At 64.2% G+C, this 19,777-nt stretch overlaps 1 protein-coding gene across 1 annotated transcript; it reads left to right on the forward strand.

The window, feature by feature from the left end:
• Positions 1-796: 796 nt before the first annotated feature.
• On the forward strand, positions 797-19,771 carry ELN (elastin). The gene is made up of 28 exons (XM_086624886.1): positions 797-1,039; positions 3,437-3,490; positions 3,861-3,951; positions 6,030-6,122; positions 6,277-6,279; positions 6,553-6,612; positions 6,730-6,795; positions 6,880-6,927; positions 8,104-8,175; positions 8,409-8,435; positions 8,646-8,717; positions 11,678-11,719; positions 12,200-12,268; positions 12,531-12,575; positions 12,905-12,976; positions 13,454-13,558; positions 13,648-13,707; positions 15,090-15,164; positions 15,547-15,669; positions 15,811-15,870; positions 16,733-16,876; positions 17,068-17,121; positions 17,259-17,393; positions 17,546-17,556; positions 18,221-18,280; positions 19,394-19,442; positions 19,543-19,593; positions 19,722-19,771. Exons 1-28 carry the CDS (start codon positions 797-799, stop codon positions 19,769-19,771), a joined length of 2,034 nt encoding a protein of 677 aa, XP_086481012.1.
• The last annotated feature ends 6 nt before the right edge of the window (positions 19,772-19,777 follow it).

Below are 19,777 nucleotides of genomic sequence, written 5' to 3' on the forward strand. Positions count from 1 at the left end.
GAAGCGGCGCAGATGACACAAAGAGTGGTCAATCGCAAATGGGGCAGGGGAGGGGGCAGTGTGGGCACCACAGAGGGTGACCTGTGGAACGGAGCTGGGGAGGAATAAGTCCAGTTTCTATAAACAAGGCTCCACACCCGATCCTGAGAATCCTCCCGGGTTAACCCCCGCCACAGCTGGGGCTGCACTTGTGGCTACAGACTCTCCTGCCCCTGGCTTGGGAAGGCAGCCCTGGGGTGGGTGCTGGGTGCTGGGGGGTGGCCCCAGGGTGGGTGTTGGGGGCCAGCCCCGTGCTCTGCCAGCTTACAGCCAGCCCCAGCCCGGGACACAAGTTGGGAGAGAGGAGAAACTCCCCTTCCTGAGGTCCTGGCAGGCTCGGATGGGGGCAGACACATCACAGAGCCCCTTCAGTACTGGGAGGCTGGTGACTCAGTTTCCCCTTCCCTGATGTGCCAAGGGAAGTGGGATGGAGAGGCTGAAGGGGGTCACGTCATGCTGGGGAGCAGAGCCCGAGATGGGCTATGGGCTCCTGCTCCCAAGGCTGGGGAAGGACAGAGAGTGGCCGGAGAGTGATTGCCGTAGCCCGGTGTGGCCTTGGGGAGCCCGTGGTGTAGCTGGTGCCAAGCATGTGGGCTGCTGTCAGCACCCACACCACAGTGGTGCTGCCCATGGGTGGGACTGGTGACGCTGGGGTGGATTTGGCTGCTGAGGGCTGGTCCTCAGCCATGGAGCCGAGTGGGTCAGAGACCCCCGTGCCCCCCGCAGCGCCCACACCGGGCACTGCCTCCCCACGGGGATGAGCTTCGCCAGTGCCAAGGCAGCTCGTGAAAGAGCTTCAAGAGAAGTGCAGAGCTGGACGTGTTCGGTGTTGCAGCTGGCCAGGGAGGGCAACAAGGGGGACCAGCTTCCTGTGATGCTCCTGAGCGAAAGCCTTGGCTCCCCAAAGCTGTGCAGCACCCTGATCATCCTGCTGCCCCCCTTGGGCACCTGGGCTTCTGCCAAGGAGCCCCCTCCACCTCCTGATCTGGGCATGGAAGTGGTTAGTGAACCAGCACATAGCCCAGAATCCTCCGAAATGTGCAGACCTGCCGGGAGGCACTGGGATGGGCACAGCACCTCAGCCCTGGGATGGTGTCTAGGGGATGCCCAGGGAGGGGGCAGCGACAGTGGCACTGCAGTGGGACCCTCCTGCCAGTGTCCGCAGTGCCCAGGAGGGTGATGCTGATGAAGGGTTGAGCATGGCAGCTGTGTCACCTGGACTTCTCTGGGGTGCCCACATCCTGGGAAGGCTGTGAACCATCCTGCCTCGTCCCACCTTCCCCGCTGCTCTCTGCCAGGTGGTGCTGGCACAGGGTGGGGGAGCTCAGCCTGGGTCCCCAGGGCCCTCACCTGGCCATGCGGCACTGAGGCTGGGGGCACTGTGGGGGGGTGAGCACAGCAGGGACTCTCCTGCTCAGTGGGGGACAGTCACTGACCCCGGGCAGCGACCAGGTGAGGGTCCCCAGCCGGATGGTGGCCATCCCGCCAGCAGTGGGGTGTCCCCTCCCAGAGAGGGGTGGGGGAGGACGGGCGATGTGTGGACGCTCGGAGTTTGTTTGGAAACAGGCAAGAAGTTGGGATTTGTTTTTCCAAGCTGGTGGGGGGGGGAATTGGGCGGGGGAATGTGCCGGGAAAAGGAGCAGCTCTGTAAACCCCTGGCCGGCAGCCGGGCCGGGCTGTGCCGTGCCAAAGGGGTGAGTCGGCGGCCGGAGCAATGGCCGAGCATGTGTCCCCTCCGCTCCAAGGGACATCGGCCGCCCCAGGGCCACATTCGGCCCCCAGACCCAGCAGGGCCCTGGGAGGGGGTTTTGGGGGGCACAGGGCTGAGCTCTGTTCTTTGGCATTGCTGGGGCACGTGGGGGCTGTGTCAGGTCCTGGCACAGGTCTTCTGCCTGCATCTGCATCCCAGGGGGTTGGCGGGTGGGTGTCCGGACATCTCCTGTGCACGTGGAGCCAGACCCTCCTTTTGCACGCATGTGTGTCCTGACACACGTGTGGGTGCATCCCGGCGCCTGGTCTCTCTGTGCGGCTGGGCAGGGGGCTGTCCCAGGTGCCCTGGAGGGGGGGGACACGTGAGCAGGGCCCAGGGGACACCCTCGTCCCCACCATGTTGCAGGGGGCAGCTGCTGGGGGCTGTGAGGCACAGCGAGGGGGGATCCCCAGAGTTTGCACCACATCTGAGATGGAGATGTGCAGCACAACATGCCCTGCACCATGGTGTGCCAGCTCTGCCAACTGCCCGCCTGGGCACTGCGCAGCCTGCGGTGGTGTTACCGGGGCTGTGCCACTGTGCGCACCCAGCTCCTGGAGGTGCTGGGTGCCCCCCACCCTGGCCAGGGTGCTGGGGAGACCACTGCAGCCTTGGAGCAGGACAGCAAGTCCTCAGGTGCCAGCCGTGCCACCATGCTGAACTCCACCCCCTGTGCCTGGAGCAGGTAGGAGAGCTGCATGCAGCTCGATGCAGGGGTGCTGGCTGTGGCAGCCCTGCCTTTGCCTCCACCCCCCTCCCCAAATCCTCCTGCAACGCCCCCTGCAAACCCACAGCAACCCCCTCTGTGGTCAAAAGGATTTTCCAGCTGAAAGCGGAGCATCCCTCTGAAATGCGACCTCCTCGTGCCATGAAACTGCCCTGCAAGCTTCCACTCCATTCATGGCCCTGCTGGAGCTGGGGGGACCATCCAAGGGGTGGTGGTCTGCAGGACATGGACCTTCACAAGGGTCCAAACCAGCCCCAAACCACCGTGATGTCTGAGCACAACCTCTGAGCCTGAGCCCCAGACACCCTGGGACCTGGGCGCTTATCTGAGCTTCACAGAGATGGGTAGAAGGACCCAGGTGGTTTTGGTGGGTCTCAGCACCGTCCCCCCAGTCCCACTGGCAGCTGAGCAGGCAGGGCAGGGCAGGGCTGGCAGTGTGAGCATGTGGCAGCCACAGCCAGGCGTGCTCAGGCTTGGCTGGGACCAGCTGGACTGGCACAGCCTCACCCCCGCCACGCATGCCCATGCCTGGACCCGTCCCCTCTAGAGCTGCGTGAAGCTGGAGATGATGTGAGCACTGGCTGTAGCACGGGACAGGTTTTGGGGAGCGGAGCTGGACACCAGCCAGATCCACTCCATGCCAGCCCTGTGTCCTTCCCTCCCTCCTGCTGACACCTCCACCAAGATGCCCACCCTGGCACCCAGCTGGGGCACCTCCGAGCCCTGTCACCACTGTCACACTGGGGAAACTGAGGCACGCAAGGAAAGACAGGGACCTGCCCTGAGCCCTCACCCCAGGGCTCTGCATCCCACCCCTTCCGCAGGGAGCAGCCCCCCATCCCAGGAGGTGACCCTGGCCTGGACCCACACAACATGCTTGGATTTTGGGGGGATTTTAATGGGAGTCTCTTCTCTTGCAGGGGTCCCTGGTGCTATCCCGGGAGGGGGGATCCCAGGAGCAGGCTTCTTTCCAGGTAAGGGGGTCTGTGCAGCGTGGGGGGGCAGGGATGAGGCAGGTGCCTGGGGCGTCCTTGGGTACCTCTGAGCCCAGAGGACCTGCCAGCCAGGACCAGGGGATGTGAGGACACCCTGCCCAGCCTCTCAGCCCTGAGTGACTACCTCAGTGCCAGCCCAACAGTGTGGGGACAAGACTGGGTGGCATGTGCCAGGCTTACCCTGGGGGTCACTAGCCCAGTGCTGGCACCTCCACCCTGCCCGCCCCAGCCACAAGAGTTGCTCAGAGGTCACAGCCCGTCCCCAGTGCTTTAGCCAAAAGCTTGGAGACACCCTGAGGGGGGATGCCCCATTCATTTGCACCCTTGTGACCCTCTCAGTGTCCCCCAGGAGCCTGGCATGGAGGGCTGGGAGCTCACAGGGATGGGTGCTAAGATTGTACCGTTGCTCGCAGGTGCTGGTCTCGGTGGTTTGGGAGCAGGTGAGTGCCAGGAACGCTTTGGGCAGGCTGTGCCGGGACAGGCACGGGGGTGACATCGTCGGCAGAGCTGCCTTGTGGTGGGCAGGGGGACTGCCATGAGGCTGGCTCTGTCCCATCCGGTGCCAGCCCCTCGGGAATGCTCGGAGGAGGGATGGCTCTGACCCGCCTCCGCTCACTCTCCCGTAGGACTCGGGGCTGCAGGGAAACCTCTCAAAGCAGGTAAGAAGCCTTTCCCTGGCTCTCAAACCATTGCCAGCTGTGCCAGCGGCCAGGATATTTCCCGACTCCTGTTGTCCTCATGTTTCTCTCACGCAGCTGAGGGCACCCTCTGACGCTAGGCACCCCCATGGCCATGGCACGCAGCAGCTGGCGCTTTCTGCCCTGCCCTGCTGCGCTGACCCGCTACCAAATCCCCTCTACCCGCACCGAAACCTTCCAATCCCCGCTTCGGTGCACTGCCCGCTCCCCTCCAGCCCCCACAGCCCACCCTTTCGGGGTGCTTGCTGCCTGCCAACCTGCAGCCAAGCTCTTTGGGAAGATGTGAAGCTGGGTTACGCTCGCCCAGCCTTGGCAGGAGCCGATGCCCGCAGGGAGTTGGCAGCACCTCCACCTGCCTGCGTTTGTGGCTGAGCAGCTTTTTGCTGGGGCTAGTGCTGCCCGCGCTGGGGTTTGTCTGGGCTGGAAATGGGGGAATGAGGGGGGGCATCAACGGGAGGGAGATGAGGTGCTGGCAGGAGGACACGCAGCCCAAGGGCACCGCGCTGAGGGTGCTGGGGCAGCAGGGACTGGCCATGCAGGGGGCAAATTTGGTGCCTACAGAGATGCCCGGTGCCCATGGAGGCTGAGGGAGAGATGCTTCTTCAGGTGGAGACTCTGGTCTCCCCTCCGTGCCCGCCCCAGAGGTACCCGCTGTGCCCTGGGGCAGGGATGCTGAACCCCCCCGGCCCCCTGAGCCAGCCCGGCTGCGCGGCGGGAGCAGCGGTCCGAGGCGGGGGCCGGTAACCTCCGTTTACTCAGATTTCAGCTCGTGGAAAGAAAAACAAGGCCCTTTCTTTCGGCATAATTAAAACCAAACGCGGCGCGGGCGCGAAGGCCCAGCCGGAGCGGTGTCCGCGCCCTGAGCCAAAGGCAGTGGAATTTGCGCCTGGAGGGAGCGCGGGTTGATTAGCCCCAGATGTTGGAAGGCAGCGCTGGCCGGAGCCGGAGGGACTCATTCCTCAGCCATAAACATTTCGGCTCCATCCCCTTGTGGGCCGGTTGGGTGGGGGGGTGCGAACGAGGCAGAAAGGGATGGGATGTGGGACTGGGATACTGGTGGGCACATTTTTCACCCATCCCCATGCCACCTCCACGGGGCATGCTCCCATCCCACCGGGATGGTGCAAGTGGGATGCTCCTGCTCCTGTGGCCCCGGCCACGCCCCACCCCCCCCCCTCCCACCTCACCCCACTTCTCTTTCCAGGGGTCGGAGGCCTCGGGGGACTCGGTCCACTTGGCCTGCAGCCAGGTGAGCACCGGCTGCCCCATCTCGTCCCTTGTCCCCACTGGGTGTTCTCTGTAGCCTACCTGGGGGTCCCATCCCAGCTGGGTGCCCTTCCCAGGGACTGGCAGCCACCAACAGGCAGTTCTGTGGTCCCCCAACATCGTGGTGTCAAGCATGGCTGGGCGACCCCAAGCAGTGATAGGCAAGGAGGTCTCCATGGGGTCCGCAGCACGGGAACGGTGCCTGCATGTGGCATGGCCAGCCTGCCCAGGGCATGGGACCCTGGTGTGTGCCGCAGCCGGCGACACTGCAGAGTGCCCTAGGTGGTGTGGGCACAGCTGGTGCCGAGTGGGATGTGGATGGGAGCAGATATTGGGCAGGGGGGGATGGAGGAGAAGCCAGCACAGATCAGGCCAGCACCTGCTAACCACCCGCCTCGCCAAGCCTAACGCAGCCCCTTGCCCCTGGCACCCCCATGCAGCCCTCCCCAGGCTTACCATCCCCTGTGCCCGCCGTGGCCGGCGGGGAGGACAGAACACCTTCTCGCTGGCCGCTTTTTTGGGGATGCTCAGGCTGGTTGTTCTCCTCCCCGCAGGTGCTGCGGGTCTCTTCCCAGGAGGTGCCTTCCCTGGGGGTGTCTTCCCAGGTGCTCCCTCTGCTGCTGCACTCAAGGCTGCTGCTAAAGCTGGTGAGTGCAGAGGGTGCCCACGCCATGCCTGGTCAGGCAGCGATGATGCCAGGCGAGGCAATGCCAGGGCTCGGACAGCCCCCAGGGGCCCCCGGTGTCACCTGGGTGCCTGGGTTAGGAAAGCTTTCCCCGTGGAGCTGGGGTCTGCAGGCAGGAGGTGCTGCTCTCACGGGGATCCTTGCTGATGTGGGGGCACCCCGGCACGGAGAAAGGGACGTGTGCCAAGCCCGAGCCCCTGAGAGCAGAGAGCACCCAGCTGCCTGGTCCCTGTGCCCAGGTGTGGGGGACACATCCCCAGTGCTGTCTCAGGGTTTCCAGTTCGCACCCCAAGAGCCGGCCTGAGCTTGTCCCTTCCTTTGGCACCGCTCCGGCCACTGGTAGCCCAGCAGTGGCATTTCACCCTGCTGCACTCCTCTTCCCAATGCCCCAGCTGCTGGCATTGGTGGCATGGGTGGTATCGGTGGTCGTGGTGGCATCGGGGTTTCCACCAGTAGGAAATCGCCCCCCATCCCCAGCATAGCGGAGCCTGGGGCGGACGCATCCCCATGCCTGCCAGGGTGGGCAGGAGCCGGCACGCCGGGGCTCAGGGGGTCTCTGCTGCCTGCAGGTGCGGTGGTACCGGGCGGGGTACAGCCCGGGGTTGGCGCGGCAGGGAAACCCCCCAAAGTACCAGGTAGGTGCACGGCCCCGAAGCAGGGGGCCGGGGCGGGGAACGGTTCTGGCCAGACCCTCATCCCTGCTTTTCTCTCGCCGGCAGGTGCTGGGATTCCTGGAGCGTTCCCGGGCGGCGTGCTCCCTGGTGCAGGTGAGCTGAGAGGGTCCCCACGGAGGGGTCTCCACCGCATCGTCAGCACCCCGACCTCCGAGGGGGTCCCCATCCCACCAGCAGCACCTCGATTTGAGTTGATAGCCTTGTGACCAGCTGCACCCTGGGCCTTATAACACCTCTGCTGCCCGCCCTGCCCGCGCAGGCAGTGCTCCCTGCCCTGCATAGGGCTGCCCGCAGCCCCTCACTGCCCACCTGCCCAATTCCCTGTCTGCCTCACGGCGGCTGCCTGCGGTTTCCGAGCCCTTTTGCTGGGACCGTAGCGACATTTCCATCATGCCAAAGGCGGGGTGGGGGGGGACCCGGCGTCTGTGGGGGGCTCGTGCCAAGCGCCGCGGGAGCAGGCGGCATCAGCGGCGGGAGAGGAGCTGGCACGGAACGCGCCAGGGCCAGCCTGCCCAGCCAAAGGCAGCGTGGGAAGGAGGGGGAGGAGGTGGTGAGGGGAGAGGAATTCCTCTACTGCGAAGTAATTTGGGGGAGGAAAACTTGTGAAAACAAGACGTTTCAACATTGTCAGAAGGAGAAGTGTGTCGCTGGTCAGGAATGTCTTTTCCATGTCGGAAAACGCGTGAGTTATAATGAAAGACAGTTGGAAAAGGGGGGGAAAAGAAGAAAAACAAACCAAAATAATATAAAAAAAAAAACACCAAAAACCCAACCCAAACGACTGTGAGGCCGAAGTTGCTGCCTGTTGCACCGGAGGGTGGGGGCTCAGCGGGCAGGACCCCACTCCCGCTCCCCAAAAAGCCCCAGCTTGCATGAAGCTGCTGCACATCACCGGGCAGAGAGCAATGCCATGAGCTACACCATGGCCTGGGCTGGTGCCCTCGCTGTCACCAGTGGGACCTCCTCATGGGTGCCACGTATCCTGCAGGCATCCCGAGCCCCTGTGTGGGCAACCTGCCCCACCCCAAAAAGCACCGGCAGCCCCAGAGCTGGAGCAAACCCTTCCCCAGCAGCTCTGCCTGGGGGTGTAGGGAGGTTGGCATGGGGTTCCCAGAAAGTCCCTGGGGCTGAGGGTGCGCTGTCCCTGCGTGCAAGGGTGAACGCTGAGATGGGTGGCAAGGATGTGGGAGCTGGGTGCAGGGGTATTGGGTACCAGCAACACCACAATGTCCCACCTTGCTCACCTGGCCCCTCTGGTCTCTGCCGCAGGTGTCCGCTTCCCTGGAGTAGGGGTGCTGCCTGGAGTACCCACTGGTGCTGGCGTCAAGCCGAAAGCTCCAGGTAGGTCCCCTCGATCCCCAGGGACATGGGGGTAGAGGGTGAGTGCAGGGCTGGCTCCAGCTCTGCCCTCACCCCTACCCTGCTGGGGCTGGCTCCAGCCCATCCTTTGGGGTTGCAGCCCCCCAGGGCACATGGGCAAGCGCAGCTGAGCTCCGGCTGAGCCTCTGCAGACCAGTTGGGTCCCCGCAGACCAGCCTCGAGGCTCATGCGGGTGCCTTTGTGTTTCTGCCTAGGAGCAGGAGCCTTCGCAGGAATCCCCGGTGAGTGTCCCGTCTCTCTTGCCCATCGTTCTCTTCCTTCCCAAGCCTGTTCTTTGCAGCCATGGTCTCCTCATGCCAGAAGATGCCTCAGGGCTTCTCCAGAGCCACCCACTCTCCTCTCCTGGGGTGCCCTGGGGCGCTCCCCTCCTGCAAGGACTGGTGGCAGCCTGGGCGCGGGCTCCAGGTGAGCATCTGCTGTTGGCTTTGCAGGACTGGGAGGTTTTGGAGGTCAGCAGCCCGGTGTCCCTCTGGGGTATCCCATCAAAGCTCCTAAGCTCCCAGGTAAGCTGCCGCAGCCAAGAGGGCTGGGGGTGAAGGACCCCCAGCAGCGCCAGGAGAAGGACCCGCCGTCACCCAGGGCTGAGCTGCAGTGGCCCTGGGTCCCCTGGACCTGGCAGTGCCAGTGCTGGCCCTGGGACAGCAGGACAGAGCAAAGGGTGCTGGATGGGTGAGGCTGGCAGCAGCCCTGCCCATCTTGCCCCCCATCCATGAGCACAATGCTGTGCCTCTCCAGCTGCTGTGAGGTAGGAAAGAGCATGTTCTGGGGACATGCTTGGGGCCAGGCCACCCCAGGCTGTCCCTGCCAGCTCCTCCCGGCACGAGGCACAGCCCTTGCAGGGACTGCCTGCTCCCTGTGGCTCCTGGGGTTGCATTGGCCATCGCTGGGTGCTTGCCCGGGCCAGATGTCCTGGCTCAGGGAGCTCCAGCCAAGGCCACCAGCAGCCAGCAGGTGGTGGGGATGGAGCTCCAGGCAGGTGTTCCTCACCATTGCGTACCCAGATGAGCCTAAGGAAGCCTGGGGGTGCTCAGCACCCCTTTTCCAGGCTGGGCTGCTCCGGGGACCTCCATGTCCCAGCCCTGTGTCAGGTGCCAGCTCTGCCCGTCACCAGCCAGCTGTGCCCATGCAGGGTCAGTGGCAGGACGGGCAGTGCCAGGCAGCCAGTACTGGGTCCCTCCAAGGACCACGCTGCCAGCTTGCCGGTCCCAAGAGCACCCCCAAGGAGGAGAGTAGCCAGCATTTTCCCCAAGTTGCCACAGTCAGGAAAGACCTAGTGGGGGGAGCTCATCCCTGGGGAGCAGGTCCCCCCTCAACACAGGCGCCAGCCCCAGCAGCTCCACCGCCTTCCCCCTAGCTGGGGCCCGTCGCCACAAACGACGGCAGAAATACTTGGCCCACGCCGGCTTCCTCCCGCGGAGGCCGAGTTACACTCATTAGGGCGACTTGGCCCCGCCGCCATCAGATACCGTCTGGCCTCCCGGCCGCAGCCTGGCCCCACAACCGCCTTTCATGGGGTGCCCGGTGCAGAGAGCAAACTGGCGGCATGCGGCACGACTGTGCCTGGCTCCGTCCTGCGCCAGCCCCACCGGCGGCCCTCGGCCACCGGCTTTTTGGGGGATCTTCATGGAATGAATCAGGGGAGGGCACCCATCCTCTGGGCCAGGGAACCCTGTTGGTGCATCACGCATCTTGCGGGGACTGGTGGGACAGCGGTGGTGTCCCCAGCTGTGGTTTCAGCCACCGGGTGCTGCCTGGCACCCTGGTCCTTCCCAGGTTGCCACCTCTGAGGGCTTGTGGCCAGCAGCGCCGGCTGGCTGTCGTGCTCGGTTCGATGCTGCAGATGGACCCGGGGGCTCTCTCACGTCCCCATGTCCCCCGTGCTGTGTCCCAGCTGCAGCAGGTTGGGGTTGAGAGGGGATGAGAGGAAACCACCGTTTTCAGTGGAAAGTCTTCTTTTTGGATGATTTTGCTCCCAATGCCCCAGTCAGCTCCTGCTCTGTGCTGTCCTCACTCAGGAGGTGCCCCCAGGGCACCTCCCTCACTGGGGGCTCAGCTGAAGCTGTGGCTGAAATCAGGGTCCCACCCAACACTGCAGGGGTGGGGGCTGCATCCTGGGATGGCATCAGTCTGTGCGAAGCCCTTTCCGTGCCAGCCGGTGTGCCCGTCGGCCCCGACAGTGCTGGTGACATGGTGCAGGATGGGTGTGCACAGCCCCGGGGCAGGGGCTGCTCTCGCATCCGTTCAGGGGGTGGCGGGGAGCTGAGCTTGGACCTGGCAAAATCATCAGAGACCCAAGGACTTGGACTTGTGACTCTTGGAGTCGCCTCCACATGTGTGCCGGACCCTTCCGCAGCTTTGGGATGAGCGAGGTGCTGATGAGGTGCCCTGGGATGGGCAAGGGGGGTCCCCAAGGTGGGGGACACCTGGCACGGCTCGTGGCCACCACGGCCTGGAAAGCCTCTGCCTTCCAGCAACGTGGTGCTGGTGTGGGACACGGTGGGACAGCCTGGCAGGGTGCAGGGAAGGCTGGTCCCCACGTGCCAGCTCGCAGGAGGGGACGATGTCTGGTGCTCAAGGAGACGCTTTGCCATGAGCAATCCGTCCTGGCTGCAGGCAGCCGCATCCTGCCCTGCCTGCAGCCTCCACCAGCAAGACAGCTCCGTATGAGACACCCTCCACCCTCCACGCTGCTGGAGCTGTCCCTGGCAGGGCTGTGGCAGCCCATCACGCTGCCTCAGGTCTCCGCCAGCAGTGATGGGAGCTCGGTGCTGCCAGCTCCCAAGCACACTGTCCCCACCGAGCCACGGGCATCCCCACGCTGTCCCGAGCACTGGGCTCTCACTCCTTCGCAAGGAGACATTTCCCCAGCCTCGATGTTCCCGCTCATAATCCCTCCCTGTCCCATCACGCCGACCTCCTAATGAGGTCACGTTTCAGCGCAGGCTCCCAAGCCCAGATTCCAATTAAAACCTTTCCTTTGGAGCCAGCCGCAGCGCAGCCAGCTGGGTACAGCTCTCGCTGCGGGGCTCCCGGGGGACCCCCCTTCCCGCTGAAGCGGGGTCATGGGAGGCTCCGGCAAAACTGGCGTTGGGCACTGCAGCCCTCGGTGCGGAGCTGAGAGTGGGCGGCTTGTTTCGGAGTCGCTGCTTCCGTGGTGATGGAGAAGAGCATCTCCTGGGCCGGCTCTCCCGGGGTCATAGAATCATAGAATCATAGAATCATAGAATGGTTAGGGCTGGAAGGGACCTTCAAAGGTCATCTAGTCCAACCCCCCTGCAAGGAACAGGGATATCTCCAACAGGGATATCTCCAGGGATATCCCGGAGGATTTGCTATCCGGGTGGAAGGAACCCCGAGGGCTGGTTCGGCACAGCCGGCTGGCAGAGAGGGGCTACACCGTGGGGCAGAGAGGGCACGGCCACTGGCAGCCAGGTGCTAACCCGCCACCTTCTCTCCTCTCCAGGTGGCTATGGATTGCCCTACACCAATGGTAAGCTGCCCTACGGTGAGTGCTCGTAGCCCTCGCTCTGCGGTCGTAGCTCCTCACGGCTCCGCCGGCTGCTGCCGTGGCCTCACGGCCACCAACCTGTGGGACGATGTGAGGGGCATCCTGCTCCCAAGGCGAGGTGGTCCCTCAGGGTGCCCTGCTGTGATGCCAGCGGTCCCGGCTGGGAGCCACCCAGCTCTCCTGGCACCCTGCACCATGGGGCTGGGAGCTGTTCATCCTCTGGCACGCCGCAGCACTGGCAGCGGTGGGCTGGACAGCCGACTCTCTGCTACAACGTGTCCTGAGCCACGGCCAGCTCTGGGCAGGGATGTCTGAACTGGCATCTCGGCTCGGGGGGAGCTGGCACCGACATCCCCACCATGTCCGTTGCCGCCGAGGCAGGGAGATGCTTTGGGCCGAGGGAGCTGCTCCGTCTGCCTCATCCCACTTCCCAGGGCCGGTGCCTGACCCGGCTTTGCTTTTTGTTTGTCGTTGCAGGCTTTGGGGCCGGCGCGATAGGAGCCGGCATCGGGCTAGGAGGGAAAGCGGGGTACCCCACCGGGACAGGTACGCTCCTTCCCAGGCAGCCCCAGGGTGGGGGGCTGGTGCAGGCATGGAGGGGGACTGGGCACCCCAGTCACTTTGCTGGTGCTCAGATGGGCACTGCCTGGCTGGCTGGTGGCCCAAGGGTGGCAGTGACACCTCCAAAGAGGAGAGGGGATGGATGGTGACAGGAGGGGCCGGTCCGGTCCCCAGGGTTGCTGCGGGATGGGGGAGCTGAGGTGGGAAGGGGCTCTGGCCCTCAGCAGCTGCCCGTGTCCTTCCCCAGGAGTCGGAGCGCAGGCGGCGGCGGCAAAAGCAGCAGCAAAATATGGTGAGTTGCCCATGGTGGGCACATCCATCACCCGTCTCCGTGGTGGGTGGCTGCTCCGTCCGCCCCTCCCAGGCCGGGGGGATGCTGGTTGTATTCCTGCATAGCTGAGCTGACCATCCCCTTCTCCCCTGCGGCAGGAGCCGGTGTCCTGCCCGGGGTTGGCGGCATCCCAGGGGTTGGCGGCATCCCAGGAGTTGGCGGGGTGGTACCCGGTGTCGGTGTTGTGCCAGGAGCTGGAGGTGAGGCAATGGTGGGGCTCAGATCTGGGGCGCGGGGGGGTCCACCTCCAGCCGTCCTGCACCCCTGACTCTCTCCCACTCCCACGGCAGTCGCAGCGCCGGCAGCAGCGGCAGCAGCAGCGAAGGCGGCGGCGAAGGCAGCGGCAAAGGCAGGAGCTGTCGGTGAGTTTTGTGTCGTCTCGGCCGGGAATGGTACCCTGCAGGGCTGGGCTTGCTCCTGTTGAGCCGTGTGTCGGTGCCAGGGACTGTGTGGCTTCACTGCCCACCCCACCACCTCCTGCCCCATCTCCCAGGGGGCTCTCCCAGCCCCAGACCCCTGTGCTGGCTCATTGGAGCACCCAGAGGAAAGGTGCCAGCGCCAGGAGCGGCTGGGATTTACAGCCACGGCCTTGGGGGACCTCGGGGGTCTCCAAGCTCCTGGGCTGCCGGTTGGGCTCCAGACCCTCGTGTTGGGCGTGGGGAGCTGGGAATCCACTGCCTGGGTGCACCCACAGTCCCCTCAGCAGTGGGTTTGAACGATGGGGAGATCCCACCTCAAAGCTGGGTGCCCTGGAGCCTCCTGTGACACCGGGGGAGACATGTCCCCACCAGTGGCACGGGGTGTTTTGGGGAGGGTCTGACCACTCTGCTTCCCTCCAGCTCCAGGGGTGCTGCCTGGCGTCGGCGGTGTCCCCGGCCTGGTGCCCGGTGTCGGCGGTGTCCCCGGCTTGGTGCCCGGCGTCGGAGCCATCCCTGGGGTGGCAGGTGACTGTTCCCAGGAGCCTTGTCCCCAGTTCCAGGCTCTGTGGGGTGCGGGGGCTGGTGGCTGAGGGTTCCTCTCTCCCTTGTCCCAGGAGTCGGGGTGCCAGCGGGAGCAGCGGCAGCAGCAGCAGCAGCAAAGGCAGCTAAATACGGTACGTGCCACATGGTGCAAGGAGCTCTCCAGCAGCTCCCTGGGACCCCTGCTGACCCTGCCCACCCCTGGCACCCAGGCTGCCCCTGGGCAGGTGGGTCTCCCCTGGAGATCACTCCTGATGACTCATTACAGGGAAGCATCCAGGAATGGGATGCATCCAGCTCCGCTCCCAGCTCCTCCAGCCGGGCTTGGCTTCATCCCCCGGGCAGGACCTTCTCCCTCCCCCAGGTTTATGCAGGCTGCTTCATGGCGGTGAACGGATGAGACCAAACTTGTGTCTTTGGACCTTGTCTGAATTCTTGGGTTTCGTTCCAAATCTGTTTTTCCAGCAGCAGAACTGACCTGGGGTCCGATGCCTGTGGCCTCAGCCTCGCTGCCTGGGTGGGCAGAGATCCCTGGCAGAGAGACCCCTGTCCAGGGATCACTGCCTTCCAAAAACCTGCTGGGATCCAGCAAGTGCATCTGACTTGGTCCAGCAAGCCCCAGGTGCCCAGCAGACGCAATTACCCCTAAGGAAGCTCCATGAGGAGGAGCCCGGAGGGAACGAGGGACATGGAACATGGCAGCCTGGGCACAGAGAGGAGGCTGAAGTGGCTCCCGGGCACCATGTGGGGCTGGGGACTCTGTGTGCTGCTCCAAGAGGCAGTGGCAGAGCCTACATGGCTGGGTCCCAGGACCTTCTCCTGTGTCAATGCTGCAGAGCCCTGGGAGTAGCCATGAGCAGGGGCAGGTTTCCTTTGAGGGCTAAACCATGGCTGGTCATTTCTTCCATTTCTCTTCCACGTCGTGTAGTAAAAAATCCCACCACGTGCCCAGGGAAGGATGGGGTTTAGGGAGAAATTTGGCAATGACAAGTTACCAGAGGTGTGCTCTGTGCTGGGGTGCCAGGCACCTGCTAAGCAGGTAGCCATGAGGACAACCCCTCTGGCACTTGGCCCTTCCAGAAGTGACCTGATGCTTGTCCCTGTGGCACTAACGAGGGCCGATGGGTCACAGTTGTCACTGCCCTGGGTAGCTTCACAGTCTGGCCAGTGCCCAGGGCACCCAACCCTTCCAGGCAGCTGTGGAGGGCCACCAGCCACTTCTCCTCTGTGCTCTGTTTGGATCATCTGGAGCCCCCCCTGTGATGATGAGGATCATCATGGTCTCCTGTGCTGGTGACTTCCCAGCCTCTCTTTCACAGCAGCAGGTTTACTGTCCTTGCCAGGACCTCTCGAGAGGCACAGGACCAGGCTCTCCCTTGCCCTGCTGTGCATCTCTCCTCGGACGAGGCAGTGGATGCTCTCCTCATCATGGCACAATGACAAGACCTGTGAGGAAGTCCAACAACTCAACTGTTGCTGCAATAAGACCTGACTTCTCTCCTCTCTCTGCATGCAGGAGCCGGTGTTGGCGTTCCCGGCATTGCTGGTGTTCCTGGTGTCCCTGGCGTCCCTGGTGTCCCTGGCGTCCCCGGTGTCCCTGGCGTCCCTGGTGTCCCTGGTGTCCCTGGCGTGCCTGGTGTGCCCGGTGTGGCTGGGGTTCCTGGCGTGGTGCCCGGCGTCGGAGGTGAGAGGATGGACTGGGACGAGCCGATGGCGTGGTGCCAGCCTTGCCGCTCCCTGACTGTCTCCCTTCTGTCCCTGCAGTGGGTGCCCCTGACGCTGCCGCAGCAAAGGCTGCAGCGAAAGCTGCAGCGTTTGGTGAGTCACCGTCACCCTTTCCCAGGGAGGGAGGAGGAGTGTTTGCCAACGGGTGGGATGGGGACACCCCTGGTGCTGCGGGTGGTGGGAGGGCAGCAGGACACCTCTGCGTTTGGAACCTGCCTGCTTGGCGGCATCCCTGAACCTTTCTGCAGGAGCAGGGCGCGTGCCTGGTGTCGGCGTGCCCAGTGTTGGTGTGCCCGGAGTTGCCGTGCCAGGCGTCGGCGTGCCCGGAGTTGGGGTGCCCGGAGTTGGCGTGCCTGGAGTTGGTGTGCCCGGTCTGGTGCCAGGCGTACCAGGTGAGATGGTCTCTCAGGAATGCTCGGGATGTCCCTGGCGGTGCTGGCTGAGGGGTGCCAGCATGGCCAGCATGGCCACCGTGGCCCATTGCTGCCCCTCACGCTCCCCCTCTTCCCCAGGAGTTGGAGCTCCAGCGGCCGCCGCTGCTGCCAAAGCAGCTGCCAAAGCAGCCAAGTATGGTAAGTCGAGATCTCTCTGGGGTTATCCCGTGTGTCCTGTCTCCTGCCACCTCCCCACCCCAGGCTGCTCCCCTTGGGGCTGAGGCCTGGTGCTGCACAGGGTCCCTGTGGGTCGGGGCAAGGGATGAACTCTCCACGGAGCTGTACATGGGATGAGGTCCTGGCTGTGCCAGGGGGTGCTCTCCAGAGAGTTGGTCTGCATGGAGACCCCTACGTTCACCATCCATCCACCTTCTCATACATTAGTCCATCCACCCACCCTTCTACCCACCCATCCACACCACTAGCCAACCAGCCACCTCGGTATCCATCTATCCACTCATCTGTCTGTCCATCTGCACCTACATCCATTAATCCATCTCATCATCCATCCATTCGCTCGACGTCCATCTGTCCACCTTGCCATCTGTCCGTCCATCCATCCATCCATCCATCCATCCACTCTACATCCATCCACATATCCATCCATCCATCCATCCACTCTACATCCATCCACATATCCATCCATCCATCCAACTATTCCACACCCATGCACATATCCATCCATCCATCCATCCATCCACTCTACATCCATCCACATATCCATCCATCCATCCAACTATTCCACACCCATCCACATATCCATCCAACTACTCTACATCCATCCACGTATCCATCCATTCATCCATCCAACTACTCTACATCCATCCACGTATCCATCCATCCATCCATCCATCCATCCATCCATCCATTCACCCATCCACCCCAGCATCCATCCACCTAACCATTTATCCCTCCCTCCCTCCCCCCACTCCAGCCTGCCATACCTTTTCAGCTGGCTCCTCCTGAGCTGAAGCCCAAATTCTTCCCTCTCTCTTTGCAGGAGTGGGTGGCCTGGCTCCTGGTGTGGGTGGCCTGGCTCCCGGTGTAGGTGCTCTGGCTCCCGGTGTGGGTGGCCTGGCTCCTGGCATAGGTGGCCTGGCTCCTGGAGTGGGTGGCCTGGCCCCCGGCGTTGGAGTTGTCCCAGGTGAGGAGGAGGAAGGCGGGTGGTGGTGGCAGCTTGGCTGATGCAGGGCAGGACAGGCGTGAGAAGGACCTTGGTGGTCTCCATCAACTCCTGGCCATCCCTTGGAGGATGCAGACAAGGCGGGAGGGATGGGTTCTGCCCTGGAGAGGACCCCCAGGGACACTGACCCCCCCCTTGCTGTCTTTGCTCAGGGGTCGGAGCTCCAGCAGCAGCAGCAAAAGCAGCAGCAAAGGCAGCCAAATTTGGTGAGTCGGCACAGACCGCTTCACGGGGAGCTGGGGGGCTTCTGGGGTGGGCACCCCACACTGGGCACATCATCCCATGGGAGCACGGGGATCAGCCAGGGATCACCCCCATGCTGCCTCATCCCCTCTCTCTGCAGGTGCTGGGGTTGGAGCAGTGCCAGGCGCGGTGCCCGGTGTCGCTGGAGTGCCAGGAGTGACGCCTGGTGTCGGCGTCGTGCCTGGGTTGGTGCCGGGTGTGGGGGTACCCGGTACTGGCATCCTCCCAGGGGCAGGTACGGGCTTCATCACATCCTGGTCGGGGACAGCGGTGGCTGGAGAAGCCAAAAGCCACCGAGCCACGTGGAGGGGTGGCGGGGGAGGATGCAGGCGGGATGGGGGTGCAGCAGTGACCAGCCTAACCGCGGTGTCCTCCTTCGCTTTACAGGCATCCCCCAAGTAGGGGTGCAGCCTGGTGCTAAACCTCCCAAATTCGGTACGTATCTGCCACCCTGACCGAGGTCCACCTCGGACTGTCACCGGGCACCCTCCTCGTGTGGCCATTGGGATGCTGGCCTCACTTCATGTCCCCTGTGTGCCCCTGCGGTGCCCTGGCAGAGGGTGGCCTGGGCGTGGGAGGTGGCGTGCTGTCACCCGTGGGTGCAAAGTGCCACCCGTGTCCCCTCCCCTGGACCAGCTGGGGATGTTTTCTCCTGCTCTGCATTGTGTCGTGCAAGGGGTGAGCCCCCCTGGGGTCTTCTTGCACTGGGTGCTGTGAGATGGGTGCTGGGGACACCCAGGACGGGTGTCAGGGCCACCCCAGTGGGTTGAGCACTGGCTGGGGGTGCCGCGGGCTGGGGATGCCAGGCTGTGGGGGGCGGGGTTTAATGGTCTCTCTCTGGCAGGTGTTCCTGGGGTTGGTGTCCCAGGGGTCGGTGCCATCCCAGGTAGGTGCTAGCAGGAGCTGAGCGGAGGCAGCGGGATGTGCAGGCAGAGGGATGCACCCCCAGGGCATGGGGGTAGTGGGGGCTGCCCGAGGAAGGGTGGGCACACGTGGGGCTGGGTGAGGAGCGGATCAGATGCTGCCGGGTCTGCTGGCACTCACCCAGGGTCCCCGTCACAGGTGCCCTTGGAGTTGGCGGCCTCGGAGTCGGTGGCCTCGGAGTTGGCGGGCTTGGTGCTGGTGAGTGATGGTGGCCACTGGCATTGGGGATCCCTGAGACTGGGGTGCGGGCAGCGCAGAGGCAGCGGCGTGCTGGCAGAATGCCAAAAAGGAAAGAGAGTTTATGGGATGGCGAGTGGCTTTTGTCCACTCCTGGTCCCATGGCATGGTCCCGCCCCACACTGTCACTGTACCCTGTGCCCTGTCTCGTGCCTGCTACGGTGCGACGGGAAGGGAATGCCATCGCTGAGCAGGTACAGATGGCCACAGCACCAGCGTTGCCCACACCACGGGAACAGGGGACGGATTTGTACCATGTCCCCAACATGTGGAGGTGCAGGTTCCTGCCTGGGCACCCTCTGGGCTCACAGCAGGGTCTGACTGCAGCCATGGGGGCAGCGAGCCCCGGGGCGGGGGGAGCTGCACCAATGCCCCTCTCTGACACAGGGATCTTGTATCCAGGAGCTGTTGGGAAACCTCCCAAGCCAGGTAAGGACAGGGGGGCTGGAGGGGTGACTGCCATCCCTGTCCCCATCCACATCCCTGTCCCCAGGCTCCCCGCCCTCCCCAGGGCTCTCCCACCCCACAGGTTTTGGTGTTGGGGGGCTGCAGCCGGGTGAGTGCCACAGTTTAGGGCTGGGGTGGGAGCGTGTCCCCTGCTGTGCCACGCTTGGCCCTGCTGCTATGCCCACCCTGCTGCTGTCCCCACGCCGCTGTTGTCCCCCGCTGGGCATGCCACTGCCCGGGAGAGCACCCCGAAACCAGGCAAGTGCCATGGCATGAACAGGGGCTTTTGCAGCGGCTCCTGTCCCTGCAGTGAGGAAGGGTCCCCAGCCAGGGTGTCCCCAGCCAGGCAGGGTGGCACTGCTGTCACAGGACATCACTGACTGTTGTTTTTTCCCCAGGGGTTGGAGTTCCCGGCTTCGGCGTGTCACCGATATTTCCAGGTACCGACCCCAGCTCCTTGGGGGCACATGTGCCCCAGTGCCTGGCTGGCTCATGGGGACACACACAGTCCAGGGGCATGGGGACATGGTCCCAGCCTGGGGAGGGACCCAGTGGACCCGCAGTGAGCAGGTGGGGGGCTCAGATGGGGGTGCCCGGTGGGTGCTGAGGGCTTTGTTCTCCTTTCAGGTGGGGTTGCCGGCCAGCTGGGATTTGGTGGTGAGTGTCCGTCCCCCAAGTGGGGCAGTTTTGGGGTTGGGGGGTGTATATTCCCCCTGCACCCAGCAGCTGAGCAGGGTGCAGGGGTCCTGCTCACCCCGCTTTGCTTCCCCCCCCAGGGAAGCCCGCCAAGACCTTCGGAGGAGCCCTCGGTGCCCTGGGCTTCAGAGGTGAGCGATGCTGGGTGACCCCCTGCCCCGCTGGGGCCGGCTCCTGCACCCCCTGCCCTTCTCCCAGTCACCCCTCAGGGGTGGGGGGGTGCAGGGGGGGCTCACCCTCTGCATCCCCCCCCCCCCAGGCGGAGTGGGCTGCCCACAAGGGAAGTACTGCGGGAGGAAGCGGAAGTAACCGCTC

The sequence above is a fragment of the Tauraco erythrolophus genome, chromosome 21, assembly GCF_009769465.1.
Source record: "Tauraco erythrolophus isolate bTauEry1 chromosome 21, bTauEry1.pri, whole genome shotgun sequence".
NCBI classification, from domain to species: Eukaryota; Metazoa; Chordata; class Aves; order Musophagiformes; family Musophagidae; genus Tauraco; species Tauraco erythrolophus.

Bases quoted from the DNA above. Each gene is read 5' to 3' on its own strand.
- ELN (XM_086624886.1), top strand. From the start codon at position 797: ATGAGCTTCGCCAGTGCCAAGGCAGCTCGTGAAAGAGCTTCAAGAGAA. The intron at 6,796-6,879 runs GTAGGTGCACGG...TCTCGCCGGCAG, and splicing joins GAAACCCCCCAAAGTACCAG to GTGCTGGGATTCCTGGAGCG. The intron at 12,977-13,453 runs GTGAGTTTTGTG...GCTTCCCTCCAG, and splicing joins GGCAAAGGCAGGAGCTGTCG to CTCCAGGGGTGCTGCCTGGC.